The 25130-nt window shown below is 45.1% G+C and overlaps 1 protein-coding gene across 1 annotated transcript in view; it reads left to right on the forward strand.

The window, feature by feature from the left end:
- The first annotated feature begins 9671 nt into the window (after positions 1–9671).
- RAB11FIP2 (RAB11 family interacting protein 2) overlaps positions 9672–25130 on the forward strand; it is a 37835-nt gene continuing 22376 nt past the window's right edge. Inside the window, exons 1-2 of the mRNA XM_075258323.1 lie at positions 9672–10282; positions 22220–22641. Coding sequence (XP_075114424.1) covers positions 9948–10282; positions 22220–22641 — 757 coding nt within the window. The 5' untranslated portion in view covers positions 9672–9947. The remainder of the gene's footprint in view (positions 10283–22219; positions 22642–25130) is intronic.

Raw genomic sequence — 25130 nt, forward strand, 5'->3', positions numbered from 1 at the left:
GAGATCCCACCCAATGTGTATTACTAGAAGGGAGACGTCCACAGGAGATCCCACCCAACGCGTATTACTAAGAGGGAGACGTCCACAGGAGATCAAACCCAACGTGTATTACTAGAAGGGAGACGTCCACAGGAGATCCCACCCAACGCGTATTACTAAGAGGGAGACGTCCACAGGAGATCCCACCCAATGTGTATTACTAGAAGGGAGACGTCCACAGGAGATCCCACCCAACGTGTATTACTAGAAGGGAGACGTCCACAGGAGATCAAACCCAACGTGTATTACTAGAAGGGAGACGTCCACAGGAGATCCCACCCAACGCGTATTACTAAGAGGGAGACGTCCACAGGAGATCCCACCCAACGTGTATTACTAAGAGGGAGACGTCCACAGGAGATCCCACCCAACGTGTATTACTAAGAGGGAGACGTCCACAGGAGATCCCACCCAATGTGTATTACTAAGAGGGAGACGTCCACAGGAGATCCCACCCAACGTGTATTACTAAGAGGGAGACGTCCACAGGAGATCCCACCCAACGTGTATTACTAAGAGGGAGACGTCCACAGGAGATCCCACCCAACGTGTATTACTAAGAGGGAGACGTCCACAGGAGATCAAACCCAACATGTATTACTAGAAGGGAGACGTCCACAGGAGATCAAACCCAACGTGTATTACTAGAAGGGAGACGTCCACAGGAGATCCCACCCAACGCGTATTACTAAGAGGGAGACGTCCACAGGAGATCCCACCCAACGTGTATTACTAGAAGGGAGACGTCCACAGGAGATCCCACCCAACGCGTATTACTAAGAGGGAGACGTCCACAGGAGATCCCACCCAACGTGTATTACTAAGAGGGAGACGTCCACAGGAGATCAAACCCAACGTGTATTACTAGAAGGGAGACGTCCACAGGAGATCCCACCCAACGTGTATTACTAAGAGGGAGACGTCCACAGGAGATCAAACCCAACGTGTATTACTAGAAGGGAGATGTCCACAGGAGATCCCACCCAACGCGTATTACTAAGAGGGAGACGTCCACAGGAGATCCCACCCAACGTGTATTACTAGAAGGGAGACGTCCACAGGAGATCCCACCCAACGCGTATTACTAGGAGGGAGACGTCCACAGGAGATCCCACCCAACGTGTATTACTAGAAGGGAGATGTCCACAGGAGATCCTACCCAAAGTGTATTACTAGAAGGGAGATGTCCACAGGAGATCCCACCCAACGCGTATTACTAAGAGGGAGACGTCCACAGGAGATCCCACCCAACGTGTATTACTAGAAGGGAGATGTCCACAGGAGATCCTACCCAAAGTGTATTACTAGAAGGGAGATGTCCACAGGAGATCCCACCCAACGCGTATTACTAAGAGGGAGACGTCCACAGGAGATCCCACCCAACGCGTATTACTAAGAGGGAGACGTCCACAGGAGATCCCACCCAACGCTTATTACTAGAAGGGAGACGTCCACAGGAGATCCCACCCAACGTGTATTACTAAGAGGGAGACGTCCACTGGAGATCCCACCCAACATATATTACTAAGAGGGAGACGTCCACAGGAGATCCCACCCAACGCGTATTACTAAGAGGGAGACGTCCACAGGAGATCCCACCCAACGCGTATTACTAAGAGGGAGACGTCCACAGGAGATCCCACCCAACGCGTATTACTAAGAGGGAGACGTCCACAGGAGATCCCACCCAACGCGTATTACTAAGAGGGAGACGTCCACAGGAGATCCCACCCAACGCGTATTACTAAGAGGGAGACGTCCACAGGAGATCCCATCAGGCGCTTGTTTAGATATAATTTTACGCCCCCTACTGGTTGACTTACTCACACTAATTCGGATATAGCGTTGCGTTGTCGCTGACTACTTCAGAGTGTAAACAATAGCCCGCATGTGGCAGTAACCCGCCAGCTGGGATCTCCTGAGCAGGTCTGGTACCTGCACTCCAGGGTCACGTCCATGGGTGAAGCCGCCCCCTCCCGCACTGGAGGTCCTTTCCTGAACTTCAGTGCAAGTTAAGTAAACATGTGGAAACAGATTTATGGGAGAGAAGAGGGCGAGATGTCAGGAGCAGTTTATGATATGTTCCATAATAAATTACTTATAAATGGAGGCAGGTGACTGAGGAATTCACCGCCTTTAATGTTCTAATACCGCGCTGCAGAAAAGCCTATTATTAGGGTCCTAAAAGGGTAATGCCGGAATCGCAGATACAAATTGTCAAAATGTTGCAAGTGTTTGAGGCCAGCGAAGCCCATGCCTCACCCCATGGAGCGCAGCACATCCCCTTAGAGCATCGACGGCAGGAGGAGCCACGCGCAAAGAACTGCAACTGTATGAGCTGTCTGAAGAACAGGCGGGGAAGAGGGTGGCAGAGCTGAGCGGGCACTAACCAGAGGGCGGCAGAGCCGAGCGGGCACTAACCAGAGGGCGGCAGAGCCAAGTGGGCACTAACTAGAGAGCGGTGGAGCCGGCCGGGCGCTAACCAGAGGGCAGCGGAGCCAGTCAGGCGCTAACCAGAGGGCAGCGGAGCCGGCCAGGCGCTAACCAGAGAGTGGCAGAGCCGAGCAGGCACTAAGTAGAGGGCGGCGGAGCCAGCCGGGTACTAACCAGAGGACAGCGGAGCCGGGCACTAACCAGAAGACAGCGGAGCCAGCCGGGCACTAACCAGAGGGCAGCGGAGTCAGCCGTGCACTAACCAGAGGGCTGTGGAGCCTGCCGGGCGCTAACCAGAGGGTGGCAAAGCCGAACGGGCACTAGCTAGAGAGCGGTGGAACCGGCCAGGTACTAACCAGAGGACAGCGGAGCCGGCCGGGCACTAACCAGAGGGCGGCGGAGTCAGCCGCACACTAACCAGAGGGCAGCGGAGCCGGCCAGGCGCTAACCAGAGGGTGGCAGAGCCGAGTGGGCACTAACTAGAGAGCGGTGGAGCCAGCCGGGTACTAACCAGAGGACAGCGGAGTCAGCAGCGCACTAACCAGAGTGCAGCGGAACAGGCAGGGCACTAACCAGAGGGCGGCGGAACCGACTGGGCGCTAACCAGAGGGCGGCGGAGCCGAGCGGGCACTAACCAGAGGGCGACGGAGTCAGCCGCACACTAACCAGAGGGCAGCGGAGCCGGCCAGGCGCTAACCAGAGGGTGGCAGAGCCGAGTGGGCACTAACTAGAGAGCGGTGGAGCCAGCCGGGTACTAACCAGAGGACAGCGGAGTCAGCAGCGCACTAACCAGAGTGCAGCGGAACAGGCAGGGCACTAACCAGAGGGCGGCGGAACCGACTGGGCGCTAACCAGAGGGCGGCGGAGCCGAGCGGGCACTAACCAGTTTGAGTCCACTGAATGCCTGCCTCCCCAGTAGCCTGAAGGCAGGGGTTTCTCAGGGGATTCTGAAAGCAGGGAAGGGGTTAATGTGGAGGCGGCCCCTTTCCCATTACATTTGCAGGATTAGCGGAGGCATCAAAGTTCATCAAGTGAGTGGTCGGCGGCGCAGTCTGAATGGGTCAGCAGGACGCTAAGTACACCCGGCCCTCCGCCAGGTCTGCACCATCTGATAATAGATGAAAAGATCGGGGCGTCGTCCTCCTCCATATTACTGCACTCCAGTGTGTGAGGCCCCAGCGCTGGTAGCAGGACATGACTGTATAGATTCCATACGGCCCAGTCCACTGTCAGTGGTGTCCTGCACCTCCACATATATACTGGGATATCTATATCTGTACGTATAGAAGTCTCTCCTCCTGTACCATGTTATGACCAGATATATAACACATAATATATATGGGGAGGCGTATTATATATATTGTCACGGGATGGTTAGAGTCTATACTATAGGCAATGTGTAATATATATTTCATGTGGAATGTATTCTCTAACCTGTTGTATACATCAATGTGTAGTTGGCTGATTCGGGTCTAGTGTGTTAGCACATTGTATGCAAATACCTCTAACTAGTGAGGACCAGTGAGGACAATGGGTGGAGATAATCTGATCCGTGTCTCCAAGAAGATGTTGGATGGTGCATTGTCCATAGTAGACAGGGAGTCTGCTCTCCTTGGTATAGGTGAGGGGGGAAGGATCTGTGACTCAGCCCTTCCCACCCCCAGGTATAGGTGTAACAGTCTTAGTATATAGTATATAGCTAGCAGTTAGTATGTGTTAGCCGGCCTGTGCACAGCTCTGCAGAGAGCCAGGACTTAGTTACAGGACCAAGGAACCAAAGCTATCATTGGATTGTGACTTCTGTGGACTTATTGTTATTACGGTTGATGTGACCGCCGCCGGCTACTAACTTTGTGGATTACAATAAATTGCTGTTGTCTCCCGACCTCTTGCGTCCGTGTTGATTCAAGATATCCTCCGGAGGAAGACGTATACCTTCACTCCGTGACATACATATATATATATATATATATATATATATATATATATATATATATATATATATATATATATATAGTCTCTCCTCCTTCTGTGCCAAGTTATCACCAGACAGGGAACTCTAGTGGTTGTCGGCGTCACAGATGGAATAAGATGGGTGCACATTAGACCCTAATAGGTGGGGGAGGGGGGTACAGATCACGTGTGCACTCCGCTCAGTGCTCTCTGAGAGGGGGCGGGTCACTCACTTGCTGGTAACCCTATAGAGTGGGCGGGTCACTCACCTGCTGGTAACCCTATAGAGGGGGCGGGTCACTCACCTGCTGGTAACCCTATAGAGTGGGCGGGTCACTCACCTGCTGGTAACCCTATAGAGGGGGCGGGTCACTCACTTGCTGGTAACCCTATAGAGTGGGCGGGTCACTCACCTGCTGGTAACCCTATAGAGTGGGCGGGTCACTCACCTGCTGGTAACCCTATAGAGGGGGCGGGTCACTCACCTGCTGGTAACCCTATAGAGGGGGCGGGTCACTCACCTGCTGGTAACCCTATAGAGTGGGCGGGTCACTCACCTGCTGGTAACCCTATAGAGGGGGCGGGTCACTCACCTGCTGGTAACCCTATAGAGGGGGCGGGTCACTCACCTGCTGGTAACCCTATAGAGGGGGCGGGTCACTCACCTGCTGGTAACCCTATAGAGGGGGCGGGTCACTCACCTGCTGGTAACCCTATAGAGTGGGCGGGTCACTCACCTGCTGGTAACCCTATAGAGGGGGCGGGTCACTCACCTGCTGGTAACCCTATAGAGTGGGCGGGTCACTCACCTGCTGGTAACCCTATAGAGGGGGCGGGTCACTCACCTGCTGGTAACCCTATAGAGTGGGCGGGTCACTCACCTGCTGGTAACCCTATAGAGGGGGCGGGTCACTCACCTGCTGGTAACCCTATAGAGGGGGCGGGTCACTCACCTGCTGGTAACCCTATAGAGTGGGCGGGTCACTCACCTGCTGGTAACCCTTTGAAGTTCAGCTCTGGTCACTTCTTCATTCCTGGGACAGTTCAGACAATGGCAGATAATGAGAAATGTGGAAAGTGACAGAAAATCAGAGAAATATGTCAGTGATAGAGACGCACCGCAGAGTGTGCAGGCTGAAGTACAGAACAAGAGCGCCCCCTGGGAACAGGAAGCCAGGAATGGGGTGACCGTACACTGCACCTGGGGGCGAGAAGAACAAAGCTGCACCTATACAATCCGCACCATAGCTATGATGTATCCGCAGATTATCTATACCGTCTCTATGATGTATACCCCCCCTGTATATAGTGTAATATACCCCCCCGTATATAGTGTAATATACCTCCCCCTGTATATAGTGTAATATACCTCCCCTGTATATAGTGTAATATACCTCCCCTGCATATAGTGTAATATACCTCCCCCTGTATATAGTGTAATACCCCCTGTATATAGTGTAATATACCTCCCCTGTATATAGTGTAATATACCTCCCCTGCATATAGTGTAATATACCTCCCCCTGTATATAGTGTAATATACCCCCCCGTATATAGTGTAATATACCTCCCCCTGTATATAGTGTAATATACCTCCCCTGCATATAGTGTAATATACCTCCCCCTGTATATAGTGTAATACCCCCTGTATATAGTGTAATATACCTCCCCTGTATATAGTGTAATATACCTCCCCTGTATATAGTGTAATTTACCTCCCCCTGTATATAGTGTAATATACCTCCCCTGTATATAGTGTAATATACCTCCCCCTGTATATAGTGTAATATACCTCCCCCTGTATATAGTGTAATATACCTCCCCTGTATATAGTGTAATATACCTCCCCTGTATATAGTGTAATATACCTCCCCCTGTATATAGTGTAATATACCTCCCCCTGTATATAGTGTAATATACCCCCCTGTATATAGTGTAATATACCTCCCCTGTATATAGTGTAATATACCTCCCCCTGTATATAGTGTAATATACCTCCCCCTGTATATAGTGTAATATACCTCCCCCTGTATATAGTGTAATACCCCCTGTATATAGTGTAATATACCTCCCCTGTATATAGTGTAATATACCTCCCCCTGTATATAGTGTAATATACCTCCCCCTGTATATAGTGTAATATACCTCCCCTGTATATAGTGTAATATACCCCCCCTGTATATAGTGTAATATACCCCCCCTGAATATAGTGTAATATACCCCCCTGTATAGTATAATATACCTCCCTGTATATAGTGTAATATACCTCCCCCTGTATATAGTGTAATATACCTCCCCCTGTATAGTATAATATACCTCCCTGTATATAGTGTAATATACCTCCCCTGTATATAGTGTAATATACCCCCCTGTATATAGTGTAATATACCTCCCCCTGTATAGTATAATATACCTCCCTGTATATAGTGTAATATACCTCCCCTGTATATAGTGTAATATACCTCCCCCTGTATATAGTGTAATATACCCCCCTGTACATAGTGTAATATACCTCCCCTGTATATAGTGTAATATACCTCCCCTGTATATAGTGTAATATACCCCCCCGTATATAGTGTAATATACCTCCCCTGTATATAGTGTAATATACCCCCCCTGTATATAGTGTAATATACCTCCCCTGTATATAGTGTAATATACCCCCCTGTATATAGTGTAATACCCCCTGTATATAGTGTAATATACCCCCCTGTATATAGTGTAATATACCCCCCTGTATATAGTGTAATATACCTTCCCCTGTGTATAGTGTAATATACCCCCCCTGTATATAGTGTAATACCCCCTGTATATAGTGTAATATACCCCCCCTTCCATACAGGTAGTATATAGTGTAATATACCCCCCCCCCCCATACAGGTAGTATATAGTGTAATATACCCCCCCATACAGGTAGTATATAGTGTAATATACCCCCCATACAGGTAGTATATGTCCTGATCTGTCCTTATACACAGGGGGATCTGTCCTTATACACGGGGGATCTGTCCTCACTCCTTATATACAGGGATCTGTCCTTATACACAGGGATCTGTCCTCAATCCTTATACACAGGGATCTGTCCTTACTCCTTATACACAGGGGATCTGTCCTTATTCCTTATACACGGGGGATCTGTCCTCACTCCCTATACACAGGGATCTGTCCTTATACACAGGGATCTGTCCTCACTCCTTATACACAGGGATCTGTCCTTATATACAGGGATCTGTCCTTACTCCTTATACACAGGGGATCTGTCCTTATTCCTTATACACGGGGGATCTGTCCTCACTCCCTAAACACAGGGATCTGTCCTTATACACAGGGATCTGTCCTCACTCCTTATACACAGGGGATCTGTCCTTATACACAGGGATCTGTCCTTACTCCTTATACACAGGGGATCTGTCCTTATACACAGGGATCTGTCCTTATACACAGGGATCTGTCCTTACTCCTTATACACAGGGGATCTGTCCTTATACACAGGGATCTGTCCTTACTCCTTATACACAGGGGATCTGTCCTTATACACAGGGATCTGTCCTTACTCCTTATACACAGGGGATCTGTCCTTACTCCTTATACACAGGGGATCTGTCCTTATACACAGGGATCTGTCCTTACTCCTTATACACAGGGGATCTGTCCTTACTCCTTATACACAGGGGATCTGTCCTTATACACAGGGATCTGTCCTTACTCCTTATACACAGGGGATCTGTCCTTATTCCTTATACACGGGGGATCTGTCCTCACTCCCTATACACAGGGATCTGTCCTGACTCCTTATACACGGTGATCTGTCCTCACTCCTTATACACAGGGGATCTGTCCTTACTCCTTATACACAGGGGATCTGTCCTTATACACAGGGATCTGTCCTTACTCCTTATACACAGGGGATCTGTCCTTATTCCTTATACACGGGGGATCTGTCCTCACTCCCTATACACAGGGATCTGTCCTCACTCCTTATACACGGGGGATCTGTCCTCACTCCTTATACACAGGGGATCTGTCCTTATACACGGTGATCTGTCCTCACTCCTTATACACAGGGGATCTGTCCTTATACACGGTGATCTGTCCTTACTCCTTATACACGGTGATCTGTCCTTATACACAGGGATCTGTCCTCACTCCCTATACACGGGGGATCTGTCCTCACTCCCTATACACAGGGATCTGTCCTCACTCCCTATACACGGGGGATCTGTCCTCACTCCCTATACACAGGGATCTGTCCTTACTCCTTATACACAGGGGATCTGTCCTTATTCCTTATACACAGGGGATCTGTCCTTATACACGGTGATCTGTCCTCACTCCTTATACACGGGGGATCTGTCCTCACTCCTTATACACAGGGGATCTGTCCTTATACACAGGGATCTGTCCTTGTACACGGTGATCTGTCCTTATACACGGGGGATCTGTCCTCACTCCTTATACACAGGGGATCTGTCCTTATACACGGTGATCTGTCCTTATACACGGGGGATCTGTCCTCACTCCTTATACACGGGGGATCTGTCCTCACTCCTTATACACGGTGATCTGTCCTTATACACGGTGATCTGTCCTTATACACAGGGGATCTGTCCTCACTCCTTATACACGGTGATCTGTCCTTATACACAGGGGATCTGTCCTTATACACAGGGGATCTGTCCTCACTCCTTATACACGGTGATCTGTCCTTATACACAGGGGATCTGTCCTTATACACGGTGATCTGTCCTTATACACAGGGGATCTGTCCTCACTCCCTATACACGGTGATCTGTCCTTATACACAGGGGATCTGTCCTCACTCCTTATACACGGTGATCTGTCCTTATACACAGGGATCTGTCCTCACTCCCTATACACGGTGATCTGTCCTTATACACAGGGGATCTGTCCTCACTCCTTATACACGGGGGATCTGTCCTCACTCCTTATACACGGGGGATCTGTCCTCACTCCTTATACACGGGGGATCTGTCCTCACTCCCTATACACGGTGATCTGTCCTTATACACGGTGATCTGTCCTTATACACAGGGGATCTGTCCTTATACACGGTGATCTGTCCTTATACACAGGGGATCTGTCCTCACTTCCTACACACAGGTGATTCTCTGCTCTCCAATCACAGCGCTTGCTGCTGCCTGACAGCGGAGGTGACAGCCGGCTTGCTTGGTGGGCGGCCAATGACAGCGCGCTGCTCAGGACGGGGAGATGCCAATGATTCGGGGCCTCTGATGTAGTGACTGGAGGAGCAGGAAGTGGATGCAGATCAGGAGTGACCTCAGCGTCATGGCGGCGGCGGCTGCTGGTGAATGACGGAGGGCGATGGATCAGGCGGAGACGCTGCTGTCACTATTGTGTGTCCAGGCTGCATGCTGACAATACTGCCTGATCAGTGACAGCCCTGACGGGGGGAGGGGGAGGATGACGAGACCCCCCCAGGGTATCACAGAGGTCAGCTAGAGATTGGGGGCAGCTGGGGGCACACTCACAATACACGCAGCCATGTTGGAAGAGGCGGCACAGAAGTGGCATCCCACCCATGTCCAGGTCACCGTGTTACAGGCCCGAGACCTCCACCCCAAAGGCAAGCATGGCACCAACGACACCTACACCATCATCCAGCTGGGCAAGGAGAAGTACTCCACCTCGGTGGTGGAGAAAAGCCTCAGCCCCGTCTGGAAGGAAGAGGCCTCCTTCGAGCTGCCGGACACCCCCGAGCAGCACCAGCTCCTCCTGACCGCCATGCACCGCTCCCTGGTGGGCCTCGATAAGTTCCTGGGTCAGGTCTCCATCAACCTCAACCGAATCTTCCAGAATAAGGAGCGGCAGAAGACAGAGTAAGTCACCGCATGGAGGGGGGGGCTGAGCTAGAGTCACACCTTAGGATTATCCTTTGCCCCGACCATTGGCAGGCCCCAGGGTGTGTGCAGATCACCAATATGTATGCCACCGATGCCGCTTATCTCCAGAGTCTGTACTGTACACAACTCTCTTCCCCACCAATCAGATGTATGCCACCGGTGCCGCTTATCTCCAGAGTCTGTACTGTACACAACTCTCTCCCTCACCAATATGTATGCCTCCGATGCCGCTTATCTCCAGAGTCTGTACTGTACTCAACTCTCTCCCTCACCAATATGTATGCCACCGATGCCACTTATCTCCAGAGTCTGTACTGTACACAACTCTCTCCCTCACCAATCAGATGTATGCCACCGATGCCGCTTATCTCCAGAGTCTGTACTGTACACAACTCTCTCCCTCACCAATCAGATGTATGCCACCGATGCCGCTTATCTCCAGAGTCTGTACTGTACACAACTCTCTCCCTCACCAATCAGATGTATGCCACCGATGCCGCTTATCTCCAGAGTCTGTACTGTACACAACTCTCTCCCTCACCAATCAGATGTATGCCTCCGATGCCGCTTATCTCCAGAGTCTGTACTGTACACAACTCTCTCCCTCATCAATCAGATGTATGCCACCGATGCCGCTTATCTCCAGAGTCTGTACTGTACACAACTCTCTCCCTCACCAATCAGATGTATGCCACCGATGCCGCTTATCTCCAGAGTCTGTACTGTACACAACTCTCTCCCTCATCAATCAGATGTATGCCACCGATGCCGCTTATCTCCAGAGTCTGTACTGTACACAACTCTCTCCCTCACCAATATGTATGCCTCCGATGCCGCTTATCTCCAGAGTCTGTACTGTACACAACTCTCTCCCTCACCAATCAGATGTATGCCTCCGATGCCGCTTATCTCCAGAGTCTGTACTGTACACAACTCTCTCCCTCACCAATCAGATGTATGCCACCGATGCCGCTTATCTCCAGAGTCTGTACTGTACACAACTCTCTCCCTCACCAATATGTATGCCTCCGATGCCGCTTATCTCCAGAGTCTGTACTGTACACAACTCTCTCCCTCATCAATCAGATGTATGCCACCGGCGCCGCTTATCTCCAGAGTCTGTACTGTACACAACTCTCTCCCTCACCAATATGTATGCCTCCGATGCCGCTTATCTCCAGAGTCTGTACTGTACACAACTCTCTCCCTCATCAATCAGATGTATGCCACCGATGCCGCTTATCTCCAGAGTCTGTACTGTACACAACTCTCTTCCCCACCAATCAGATGCATGCCTCCGATGCCGCTTATCTCCAGAGTCTGTACTGTACACAACTCTCTCCCTCATCAATCAGATGTATGCCACCGATGCCGCTTATCTCCAGAGTCTGTACTGTACACAACTCTCTTCCCCACCAATCAGATGCATGCCTCCGATGCCGCTTATCTCCAGAGTCTGTACTGTACACAACTCTCTCCCTCATCAATCAGATGTATGCCACCGATGCCGCTTATCTCCAGAGTCTGTACTGTACACAACTCTCTCCCTCACCAATATGTATGCCTCCGATGCCGCTTATCTCCAGAGTCTGTACTGTACACAACTCTCTCCCTCACCAATCAGATGTATGCCTCCGATGCCGCTTATCTCCAGAGTCTGTACTGTACACAACTCTCTCCCTCAATCAGATGTATGCCTCCGATGCCGCTTATCTCCAGAGTCTGTACTGTACACAACTCTCTCCCTCACCAATATGTATGCCACCGATGCCGCTTATCTCCAGAGTCTGTACTGTACACAACTCTCTCCCTCACCAATATGTATGCCTCCGATGCCGCTTATCTCCAGAGTCTGTACTGTACACAACTCTCTCCCTCACCAATCAGATGTATGCCACCGATGCCGCTTATCTCCAGAGTCTGTACTGTACACAACTCTCTCCCTCACCAATCAGATGTATACCACCGATGCCGCTTATCTCCAGAGTCTGTACTGTACACAACTCTCTCCCTCACCAATCAGATGTATGCCTCCGATGCCGCTTATCTCCAGAGTCTGTACTGTACACAACTCTCTCCCTCACCAATCAGATGTATGCCTCCGATGCCGCTTATCTCCAGAGTCTACTGTACACAACTCTCTCCCTCACCAATAAGTATGCCACCGGTGCCGCTTATCTCCAGAGTCTGTACTGTACACAACTCTCTCCCTCACCAATATATATGTCTCCGATGCCGCTTATCTCCAGAGTCTGTACTGTACTCAACTCTCTCCCTCATCAATCAGATGTATGCCACCGATGCCGCTTATCTCCAGAGTCTGTACTGTACACAACTCTCTTCCCCACCAATATGTATGCCACCGGCGCCGCTTATTTCCAGAGTCTGTACTGTACACAACTCTCTCCCTCACCAATATATATGCCTCCGATGCCGCTTATCTCCAGAGTCTGTACTGTACACAACTCTCTCCCTCATCAATCAGATGTATGCCACCGATGCCGCTTATCTCCAGAGTCTGTACTGTACACAACTCTCTCCCTCACCAATATATATGTCTCCGATGCCGCTTATCTCCAGAGTCTGTACTGTACTCAACTCTCTCCCTCATCAATCAGATGTATGCCACCGATGCCGCTTATCTCCAGAGTCTGTACTGTACACAACTCTCTTCCCCACCAATATGTATGCCACCGGCGCCGCTTATTTCCAGAGTCTGTACTGTACACAACTCTCTCCCTCACCAATATATATGCCTCCGATGCCGCTTATCTCCAGAGTCTGTACTGTACACAACTCTCTCCCTCACCAATCAGATGTATGCCTCCGATGCCGCTTATCTCCAGAGTCTGTACTGTACACAACTCTCTCCCTCACCAATCAGATGTATACCACCGATGCCGCTTATCTCCAGAGTCTGTACTGTACACAACTCTCTCCCTCATCAATCAGATGTATGCCTCCGATGCCGCTTATCTCCAGAGTCTGTACTGTACACAGCTCTCTCCCTCACCAATATATATGTCTCCGATGCCGCTTATCTCCAGAGTCTGTACTGTACACAACTCTCTCCCTCATCAATCAGATGTATGCCTCTGATGCCGCTTATCTCCAGAGTCTGTACTGTACACAACTCTCTTCCCCACCAATCAGATGTATGCCTCCGGTGCCGCTTATCTCCAGAGTCTACTGTACACAACTCTCTTCCCCACCAATCAGATGTATGCCTCCGATGCCGCTTATCTTCAGAGTCTGTACTGTACACAACTCTCTCCCTCACCAATATGTATGCCTCCGATGCCGCTTATCTCCAGAGTCTGTACTGTACACAACTCTCTCCCTCACCAATCAGATGTATGCCACCGATGCCGCTTATCTCCAGAGTCTGTACTGTACACAACTCTCTCCCTCACCAATCAGATGTATACCACCGATGCCGCTTATCTCCAGAGTCTGTACTGTACACAACTCTCTCCCTCACCAATCAGATGTATGCCTCTGATGCCGCTTATCTCCAGAGTCTGTACTGTACACAACTCTCTCCCTCACCAATCAGATGTATGCCTCCGATGCCGCTTATCTCCAGAGTCTGTACTGTACACAACTCTCTCCCTCACCAATCAGATGTATGCCTCCGATGCCGCTTATCTCCAGAGTCTGTACTGTACACAACTCTCTCCCTCATCAATCAGATGTATGCCACCGATGCCGCTTATCTCCAGAGTCTGTACTGTACACAACTCTCTCCCTCACCAATCAGATGTATGCCTCCGGTGCCGCTTATCTCCAGGGTTTGTGGCTCATGGTATGGTGAACAGAATGATGAGCATGGCTGTGCTATAATAGTGTATAGTGGTATATAATTAGTGTATATTAGTGTATAGTGGTATATAATAGTGTATATTAGTGTATAGTGGTATATAATAGTGTATATTAGTGTATAGTGGTATATAATAGTGTACATTGGTGTATAGTGGTATATAATAGTGTATATTAGTGTATAGTGGTATATAATAGTGTATATTAGTGTATAGTGGTATATAATAGTGCATATTAGTGTATAGTGGTATATAATAGTGCACATTAGTGTATAGTGGTATATAATAGTGTATATTAGTGTATAAAGGTATATAATAGTGTATATTGGTGTATAGTGGTATATAATAGTGTATAATAGTGTATAGTGGTATATAATAGTGTATAATAGTGTATAGTGGTATATAATAGTGTATAATAGTGTATAGTGGTATATAATTGTATATTGGTGTATAGTGGTATATAATAGTGTATAGTGGTATATAATAGTGTATATTGGTGTATAGTGGTATATAATAGTGTATAGTGGTATATAATAGTGTATAGTGGTATATACTAGTGTATAGTGGTGTATACCACTATACACTATTATATACCACTATACACCAATATACACTATTATATACCACTATACACCAATATACAATTATATACCACTATACACTATTATATACCACTATACACTAATATACACTATTATATACCAATAATAATAGTGTATATTAGTGTATAGTGGTATATAATAGTGTATAGTGGTATATAATAGTGTATATTGGTGTATAGTGGTATATAATAGTGTATAGTGGTATATAATAGTGTATATTAGTGTATAGTGGTATATGATAGTGTATAGTGGTATATAATAGTGTATAATAGTGTATAGTGGTATATAATTGTATATTGGTGTATAGTGGTATATAATAGTGTATATTGGTGTATAGTGGTATATAATAGTGTATAGTGGTATATAATTGTATATTGGTGTATAGTGGTATATAATAGTGTATATTGGTGTATAGTGGTATATAATAGTGTATAGTGGTATATAATAGTGTATATTGGTGTATAGTGGTATATAATAGTGTATATTAGTGTATAGTGGTATATAATAGTGTATATTAGTGTATAGTGGTATAATAGTGTATAATAGTGTATAGTGGTATATAATTGTATATTGGTGTATAGTGGTATATAATAGTGTATATTGGTGTATAGTGGTATATAATATACACTATTATATACCACTATACACTAATATACACTATTATTATTGGTATATAATAGTGTATATTAGTGTATAGTGGTATATAATAGTGTATAATAGTGTATAGTGGTATATAATAGTGTATAGTGGTATATAATAGTGTATATTGGTGTATAGTGGTATATAATAGTGTATAGTGGTATATAATTGTATATTGGTGTATAGTGGTATATAATAGTGTATAGTGGTGTATAGTGGTATATAATAGTGTATAATAGTGTATAGTGGTATATAATAGTGTATATTAGTGTATAGTGGTATATAATAGTGTATAATAGTGTATAGTGGTATATAATTGTATATTGGTGTATAGTGGTATATAATAGTGTATATTGGTGTATAGTGGTATATAATAGTGTATAGTGGTATATAATTGTATATTGGTGTATAGTGGTATATAATAGTGTATAGTGGTATATAATAGTGTATATTGGTGTATAGTGGTATATAATAGTGTATATTAGTGTATAGTGGTATATAATAGTGTATATTGGTGTATAGTGGTATATAATAGTGTATAGTGGTATATACTAGTGTATAGTGGTATATAATAGTGTATATTAGTGTATAGTGGTATATAATAGTGTATATTAGTGTATAGTGGTATATAATAGTGTATATTGGTGTATAGTGGTATATAATAGTGTATATTGGTGTATAGTGGTATATAATAGTGTATATTAGTGTATAGTGGTATATAATAGTGTATATTAGTGTATAGTGGTATATAATAGTGTATAGTGGTATATAATAGTGTATATTAGTGTATAGTGGTATATAATAGTGTATATTGGTGTATAGTGGTATATAATAGTGTATAGTGGTATATAATAGTGTATATTAGTGTATAGTGGTATATAATAGTGTATATTAGTGCATAGTGGTATATAATAGTGTATATTAGTGCATAGTGGTATATAATAGTGTATATTAGTGTATAGTGGTATATAATAGTGTATATTAGTGTATAGTGGTATATAATAGTGTTTATTAGTGTATAGTGGTATATAATAGTGTATATTAGTGTATAGTGGTATATAATAGTGTATAGTGGTATATAATAGTGTATATTAGTGTATAGTGGTATATAATAGTGTATATTAGTGTATAGTGGTATATAATAGTGTATAGTGGTATATAATAGTGTATATTAGTGTATAGTGGTATATAATAGTGTATATTAGTGTATAGTGGTATATAATAGTGTATATTAGTGTATAGTGGTATATAATAGTGTATATTAGTGTATAAAGGTATATAATAGTGTATATTGGTGTATAGTGGTATATAATAGTGTATAGTGGTATATAATAGTGTATAATAGTGTATAGTGGTATATAATTGTATATTGGTGTATAGTGGTATATAATAGTGTATAGTGGTGTATAGTGGTATATAATAGTGTATATTAGTGTATAAAGGTATATAATAGTGTATATTGGTGTATAGTGGTATATAATAGTGTATAGTGGTATATAATAGTGTATAATAGTGTATAGTGGTATATAATTGTATATTGGTGTATAGTGGTATATAATAGTGTATAGTGGTGTATAGTGGTATATAATAGTGTATAGTGGTATATAATAGTGTATATTGGTGTATAGTGGTATATAATAGTGTATATTGGTGTATAGTGGTATATAATAGTGTATAGTGGTATATAATAGTGTATATTGGTGTATAGTGGTATATAATAGTGTATATTGGTGTATAGTGGTATATAATAGTGTATATTGGTGTATAGTGGTATATAATAGTGTATATTGGTGTATAGTGGTATATAATAGTGTATATTAGTGTATAGTGGTATATAATAGTGTATAATAGTGTATAGTGGTATATAATAGTGTATAATAGTGTATAGTGGTGTATAATAGTGTATATTAGTGTATACTGGTATATAATAGTGTATAATAGTGTATAGTGGTATATAATAGTGTATAATAGTGTATAAAGGTATATAATAGTGTATATTGGTGTATAGTGGTATATAATAGTGTATATTAGTGTATAGTGGTGTATAATAGTGTATATTAGTGTATAGTGGTATATAATAGTGTCTAATAGTGTATAGTGGTATATATTAGTGTATAGTGGTATATACTAGTGTATATTAGTGTATAGTGGTATATAATAGTGTATATTAGTGTATAGTGGTATATAATAGTGTATATTAGTGTATAGTGGTATATAATAGTGTATATTGGTGTATAGTGGTATATAATAGTGTATATTAGTGTATAGTGGTATATAATAGTGTATATTAGTGTATAGTGGTATATAATAGTGTATATTAGTGTATAGTGGTATATAATAGTGTATATTGGTGTATAGTGGTATATAATAGTGTATATTAGTGTATAGTGGTATATAATAGTGTATATTAGTGTATAGTGGTATATAATAGTGTATATTGGTGTATAGTGGTATATAATAGTGTATATTAGTGTATAGTGGTATATAATAGTGTATATTGGTGTATAGTGGTATATTAGTGTATAGTGGTATATAATAGTGTATATTAGTGTATAGTGGTATATAATAGTGTATAATAGTGTATAGTGGTGTATAATAGTGTATATTAGTGTATAGTGGTATATAATAGTGTATATTGGTGTATAGTGGTATATAATAGTGTATATTAGTGTATAGTGGTATATAATAGTGTATATTGGTGTATAGTGGTATATAATAGTGTATATTAGTGTATAGTGGTATATAATAGTGTATAATAGTGTATAGTGGTATATAATAGTGTATATTGGTGTATAGTGGTATATTAGTGTATAGTGGTATATAATAGTGTATATTGGTGTATAGTGGTATATTAGTGTATAGTGGTATATAATAGTGTATATTAGTGTATAGTGGTATATAATAGTGTATAATAGTGTATAGTGGTGTATAGTGTTGCACAACAAGGACCAGACCAACCACTAGTGCAAAAGTACAAGCAGATCTGGCAGTGTCTACATCAGACACAGAGGGCGCCATTATTACACTGTTGTGGTTGCAGCTCTCGTTGTGACTGGAGTATACCTATGTAGATGTGGCGGTGCTTTATGCCGGTCTCTTTGGTCTTGCTCCCCTTCCCGTCCCGCACATAATACTATAATACTTGTTTTTACGCCTTTCTGAAGCTCGAGTGGTTCTCAGGCTGAGGTTTTGGGGAGGGGGTCGGGGGCTCTCCAGCTATTTTGATGAAGTGTTTTTATGGGTAATGATTCCTGACTTCAATATATTTAATCGCTTCTTCTCGGCAGCGCCGCCGTATTCTCCGCACTACAAAGAGCGGCCCAGGAGTCACTTGTGTTCCTGACAGGAGAGTTCTGTCCGCCGTCGCCGCCTCTTACCCGCTCTTTATTCTCCATTATAATAGGCTGGAATTTAACCCTCAATTTGTTCTTCAGAGAAATAATGGGGAGCAGCGGCCGGCATTGTGTGACCCGCACTGTGATGTGGACACACACCAGGCCGCATTGTACTACACTAACTGGCGGCAGAATCCTGAGAGGTCACAACCGGACAATAGAGACTGTCTGGAGACATATCCAGACCAGGAGGACACTACATGTATGAGAAGATAACCTGACCACAATAAGGACATCATGGCTGGTTATCAGGAGGACACTACATGTATGAGAAGATAACCTGACCACAATAAGGACATCATGGCTGGTTATCAGGAGGACACTACATGTATGAGAAGATAACCCGACCACAATAAGGACATCATGGCTGGTTATCAGGAGGACACTACATGTATGAGAAGATAACCTGACCACAATAAGGACATCATGGCTGGTTATCAGGAGGACACTACATGTATGAGAAGATAACCTGACCACAATAAGGACATCATGGCTGGTTATCAGGACACTACATGTATGAGAAGATAACCTGACCACAATAAGGACATCATGGCTGGTTATCAGGAGGACACTACATGTATGAGAAGATGACCCGACCACAATAAGGACATCATGGCTGGTTATCAGGAGGACACTACATGTATGAGAAGATAACCCGACCACAATAAGGACATCATGGCTGGTTATCAGGAGGACACTACATGTATGAGAAGATGACCCGACCACAATAAGGACATCATGGCTGGTTATCAGGAGGACACTACATGTATGAGAAGATAACCCGACCACAATAAGGACATCATGGCTGGTTATCAGGAGGACACTACATGTATGAGAAGATAACCTGACCACAATAAGGACATCATGGCTGGTTATCAGGAGGGGACACTACATGTATGAGAAGATAACCTGACCACAATAAGGACATCATGGCTGGTTATCAGGAGGACACTACATGTGTGAGAAGATAACCTGACCACAATAAGGACATCATGGCTGGTTATCAGGAGGACACTACATGTGTGAGAAGATAACCTGACCACAATAAGGACATCATGGCTGGTTATCAGGAGGACACTACATGTATGAGAAGATAACCTGACCACAATAAGGACATCATGGCTGGTTATCAGGAGGACACTACATGTATGAGAAGATAACCTGACCACAATAAGGACATCATGGCTGGTTATCAGGAGGACACTACATGTGTGAGAAGATAACCTGACCACAATAAGGACATCATGGCTGGTTATCAGGAGGGGACACTACATGTATGAGAAGATAACCTGACCACAATAAGGACATCATGGCTGGTTATCAGGAGGACACTACATGTATGAGAAGATAACCTGACCACAATAAGGACATCATGGCTGGTTATCAGGAGGGGACACTACATGTATGAGAAGATGACCCGACCACAATAAGGACATCATGGCTGGTTATCAGGAGGGGACACTACATGTATGAGAAGATGACCCGACCACAATAAGGACATCATGGCTGGTTATCAGGAGGACACTACATGTATGAGAAGATAACCTGACCACAATAAGGACATCATGGCTGGTTATCAGGAGGACACTACATGTATGAGAAGATAACCTGACCACAATAAGGACATCATGGCTGGTTATCAGGAGGGGACACTACATGTATGAGAAGATGACCCGACCACAATAAGGACATCATGGCTGGTTATCAGGAGGGGACACTACATGTATGAGAAGATAACCCGACCACAATAAGGACATCATGGCTGGTTATCAGGAGGACACTACATGTATGAGAAGATAACCTGACCACAATAAGGACATCATGGCTGGTTATCAGGAGGACACTACATGTATGAGAAGATAACCCGACCACAATAAGGACATCATGGCTGGTTATCAGGAGGACACTACATGTATGAGAAGATAACCCGACCACAATAAGGACATCATGGCTGGTTATCAGGAGGACACTACATGTATGAGAAGATAACCCGACCACAATAAGGACATCATGGCTGGTTATCAGGAGGACATTACATGTATGAGAAGATAACCCGACCACAATAAGGACATCATGGCTGGTTATCAGGAGGGGACACTACATGTATGAGAAGATGACCTGACCACAATAAGGACATCATGGCTGGTTATCAGGAGGGGACACTACATGTATGAGAAGATAACCCGACCACAATAAGGACATCATGGCTGGTTATCAGGAGAGGACACTACATGTATGAGAAGATAACCCGACCACAATAAGGACATCATGGCTGGTTATCAGGAGGGGACACTACATGTATGAGAAGATAACCTGACCACAATAAGGACATCATGGCTGGTTATCAGGAGGACACTACATGTATGAGAAGATAACCTGACCACAATAAGGACATCATGGCTGGTTATCAGGAGGACACTACATGTATGAGAAGATAACCTTATTGTGCTCAGGTTATCATGGTTGACTTTCTGGCAAGTTCCAACATACAGCTGATAAAGGATCTCACAGTCAGATTAGTGAATTTTTAGTTTTTTATTCATCACACGGTAGACAAGCAGTGATATTGGTGACGGTTCGGCCTACATAACCGGCCTTCACCAGACTGTTGGTCAGATTTGCCTTCTGTCCTGAGGAGAAGGTGTCGGGGTATATGGGTATATATTGTACCTTGGTGTGTGTGTGGGGAGGGGTTCTGACTTCTGTTATTCCACCCAATAAGTATAGAAACCCTCCCGAATATAGTAAAGGACTGCGGGCAGCGCATTTGGTGGGTCGGCAGAGTCTACCATATGAAGGGTTAACATATCGGACCCCTCTCACCGTATAAACCTGCCCCACCCATCTGACATGGCTTCCTGACAACCAGCTCCTAGGCAGACGTTGTGCTGTAATGGTGGGCTGCGGTGAGTGTGGTGTAGCGCGCGCGCTCTGCTGATCAGCAGGAGTGATAGGAGTTATCCCGCCGCCCCCCAGGAGTCCTGCGCCCTCAGTCAGCCGAGTGCAAATTGTGCTAACGGTGGCGGGCGGGCTGTAGAGCGGCAGCCGCGGGGGCCACATACACAACAAACACTTCACTCCTATCATGAGAACTTGTAAAGAGCAGCGCCGCACGTGTTTCATCTCCTCCGCTCGCCGCCATGCCGGCTCGCTTTCATCCAATTTTAGCTGTGGATTAACCCTTCCACGGACCCGCTGCCGATGGCGCCCATACAGAATGACCATTTGTTGGCCGTTCATGTGAGTGGCGCCTTGGGACGTGTTCTCACAGGGCTGATTTGCCTATTGAACATCCCCCAAGGCCTTCACACCCATCCTATGTTACTGGGGCCTGCAGGTCACATGTTCCTGGTGTACTGATACCATTATGGGGTGGTCGGGGCTCTGCTGGGACCGTTAGTACCCGGGGGTCAGAGGTTATAATTGGTCTGGTAACACGTCGTCATGTATATACTGCAGGTGGTACAAGCTGGAGTCCAAGCAAGGGAAGAAGAACAAGGACAGAGGAGAGCTGAAGGTCAACGTCCAGTTCATGAGGAACAACATGACGGCCAGTATGTTCGACCTCTCCATGAAGGACAAGACTCGCTCTCCATTTGCACGTCTGAAGGACAAGATGAAAGGAAGGAAGCCGGATGGAACGGACACGTCGTCGGCCATCGTCCCCAGCAGCACCAGTGAACGGCACAACATCTGTAACCCTGAAACCTCAGAAAGCCACAATAAGAGTAAGCCCAAGAAGCCCTTCCTTCTGGGACCCCAGCGCCTGTCATCGGCTCATTCTATGTCAGACTTATATGGTCCTCCGACCTCTCGCCTCAGCTCTGGAGGACTCTCAGCTAAACAGACTCTGGACTCCATCAGCTCTGCGGAGGAGAACGGTGAGTAAGACTCAACATAGCGCCTCCCTGCAGCCATCCAAGGTATGACCTGACCATCTTCTATATGTCACCACATTCTGGACGCTTCTAGATCCATGGCTACTACCCTTAGATGTTCTAGTTCTCAGTGCTCACATATGTTCTCCATACCCCGACCCTTACTGTATCTAGATATCACCAGACGCCATGTTCTCTGCTCCTCAGTATATATGTTCTCCATACCCCGACCCTTACTGTATCTAGATATCACCAGACACCATGTTCTGTACTCCTCAGTATATATGTTCTCCATACCCCCGACCCTTACTGTATCTAGATATCACCAGACACCATGTTCTCTGCTCCTCAGTATATATGTTCTCCATACCCCGACCCTTACTGTATCTAGATATCACCAGACGCCATGTTCTGTACTCCTCAGTATATATGTTCTCCATACCCCGACCCTTACTGTATCTAGATATCACCAGACGCCATGTTCTGTACTCCTCATTATACATGTTCTCCATACCCCCGACCCTTACTGTATCTAGATATCACCAGACGCCATGTTCTGTACTCCTCAGTATATATGTTCTCCATACCCCGACCCTTACTGTATCTAGATATCACCAGACGCCATGTTCTCTGCTCCTCAGTATATATGTTCTCCATACCCCGACCCTTACTGTATCTAGATATCACCAGATGCCATGTTCTCTGCTCCTCAGTATATATGTTCTCCATAACCCGACCCTTACTGTATCTAGATATCACCAGACGCCATGTTCTCTGCTCCTCAGTATATATGTTCTCCATACCCCCGACCATTACTGTATCTAGATATCACCAGACGCCATGTTCTGTACTCCTCAGTATATATGTTCTCCATACCCCGACCCTTACTGTATCTAGATATCACCAGACGCCATGTTCTGTACTCCTCAGTATATATGTTCTCCATAACCCGACCCTTACTGTATCTAGATATCACCAGACGCCATGTTCTGTACTCCTCATTATATATGTTCTCCATACCCCCGACCCTTACTGTATCTAGATATCACCAGACGCCATGTTCTGTACTCCTCAGTATATATGTTCTCCATACCCCCGACCCTTACTGTATCTAGATATCACCAGACGCCATGTTCTGTACTCCTCAGTATATATGTTCTCCATACCCCGACCCTTACTGTATCTAGATATCACCAGACGCCATGTTCTGTACTCCTCAGTATATATGTTCTCCATACCCCCGACCCTTACTGTATCTAGATATCACCAGACGCCATGTTCTGTACTCCTCAGTATATATGTTCTCCATACCCCCGACCCTTACTGTATCTAGATATCACCAGACGCCATGTTCTGTACTCCTCAGTATATATGTTCTCCATACCCCCGACCCTTACTGTATCTAGATATCACCAGACGCCATGTTCTGTACTCCTCATTATATATGTTCTCCATACCCCCGACCCTTACTGTATCTAGATATCACCAGACGCCATGTTCTGTACTCCTCAGTATATATGTTCTCCATACCCCCGACCCTTACTGTATCTAGATATCACCAGACGCCATGTTCTGTACTCCTCATTATATATGTTCTCCATACCCCCGACCCTTACTGTATCTAGATATCACCAGACGCCATGTTCTGTACTCCTCAGTATATATGTTCTCCATAACCCGACCCTTAATGTATCTAGATATCACCAGACGCCATGTTCTGTACTCCTCAGTATATATGTTCTCCATACCCCGACCCTTACTGTATCTAGATATCACCAGACGCCATGTTCTGTACTCCTCATTATACATGTTCTCCATACCCCCGACCCTTACTGTATCTAGATATCACCAGACGCCATGTTCTGTACTCCTCAGTATATATGTTCTCCATACCCCGACCCTTACTGTATCTAGATATCACCAGACGCCATGTTCTCTGCTCCTCAGTATATATGTTCTCCATACCCCGACCCTTACTGTATCTAGATATCACCAGATGCCATGTTCTCTGCTCCTCAGTATATATGTTCTCCATAACCCGACCCTTACTGTATCTAGATATCACCAGACGCCATGTTCTGTACTCCTCAGTATATATGTTCTCCATACCCCCGACCCTTACTGTATCTAGATATCACCAGACGCCATGTTCTGTACTCCTCAGTATATATGTTCTCCATACCCCCGACCCTTACTGTATCTAGATATCACCAGACGCCATGTTCTGTACTCCTCAGTATATATGTTCTCCATACCCCCGACCCTTACTGTATCTAGATATCACCAGACGCCATGTTCTCTGCTCCTCAGTATATATGTTCTCCATACCCCCGACCCTTACTGTATCTAGATATCACCAGACGCCATGTTCTGTACTCCTCAGTATATATGTTCTCCATACCCCCGACCCTTACTGTATCTAGATATCACCAGACGCCATGTTCTGTACTCCTCAGTATATATGTTCTCCATACCCCCGACCCTTACTGTAT

The sequence above is a fragment of the Leptodactylus fuscus genome, chromosome 10 (assembly GCF_031893055.1).
Source record: "Leptodactylus fuscus isolate aLepFus1 chromosome 10, aLepFus1.hap2, whole genome shotgun sequence".
NCBI classification, from domain to species: domain Eukaryota; kingdom Metazoa; phylum Chordata; class Amphibia; order Anura; family Leptodactylidae; genus Leptodactylus; species Leptodactylus fuscus.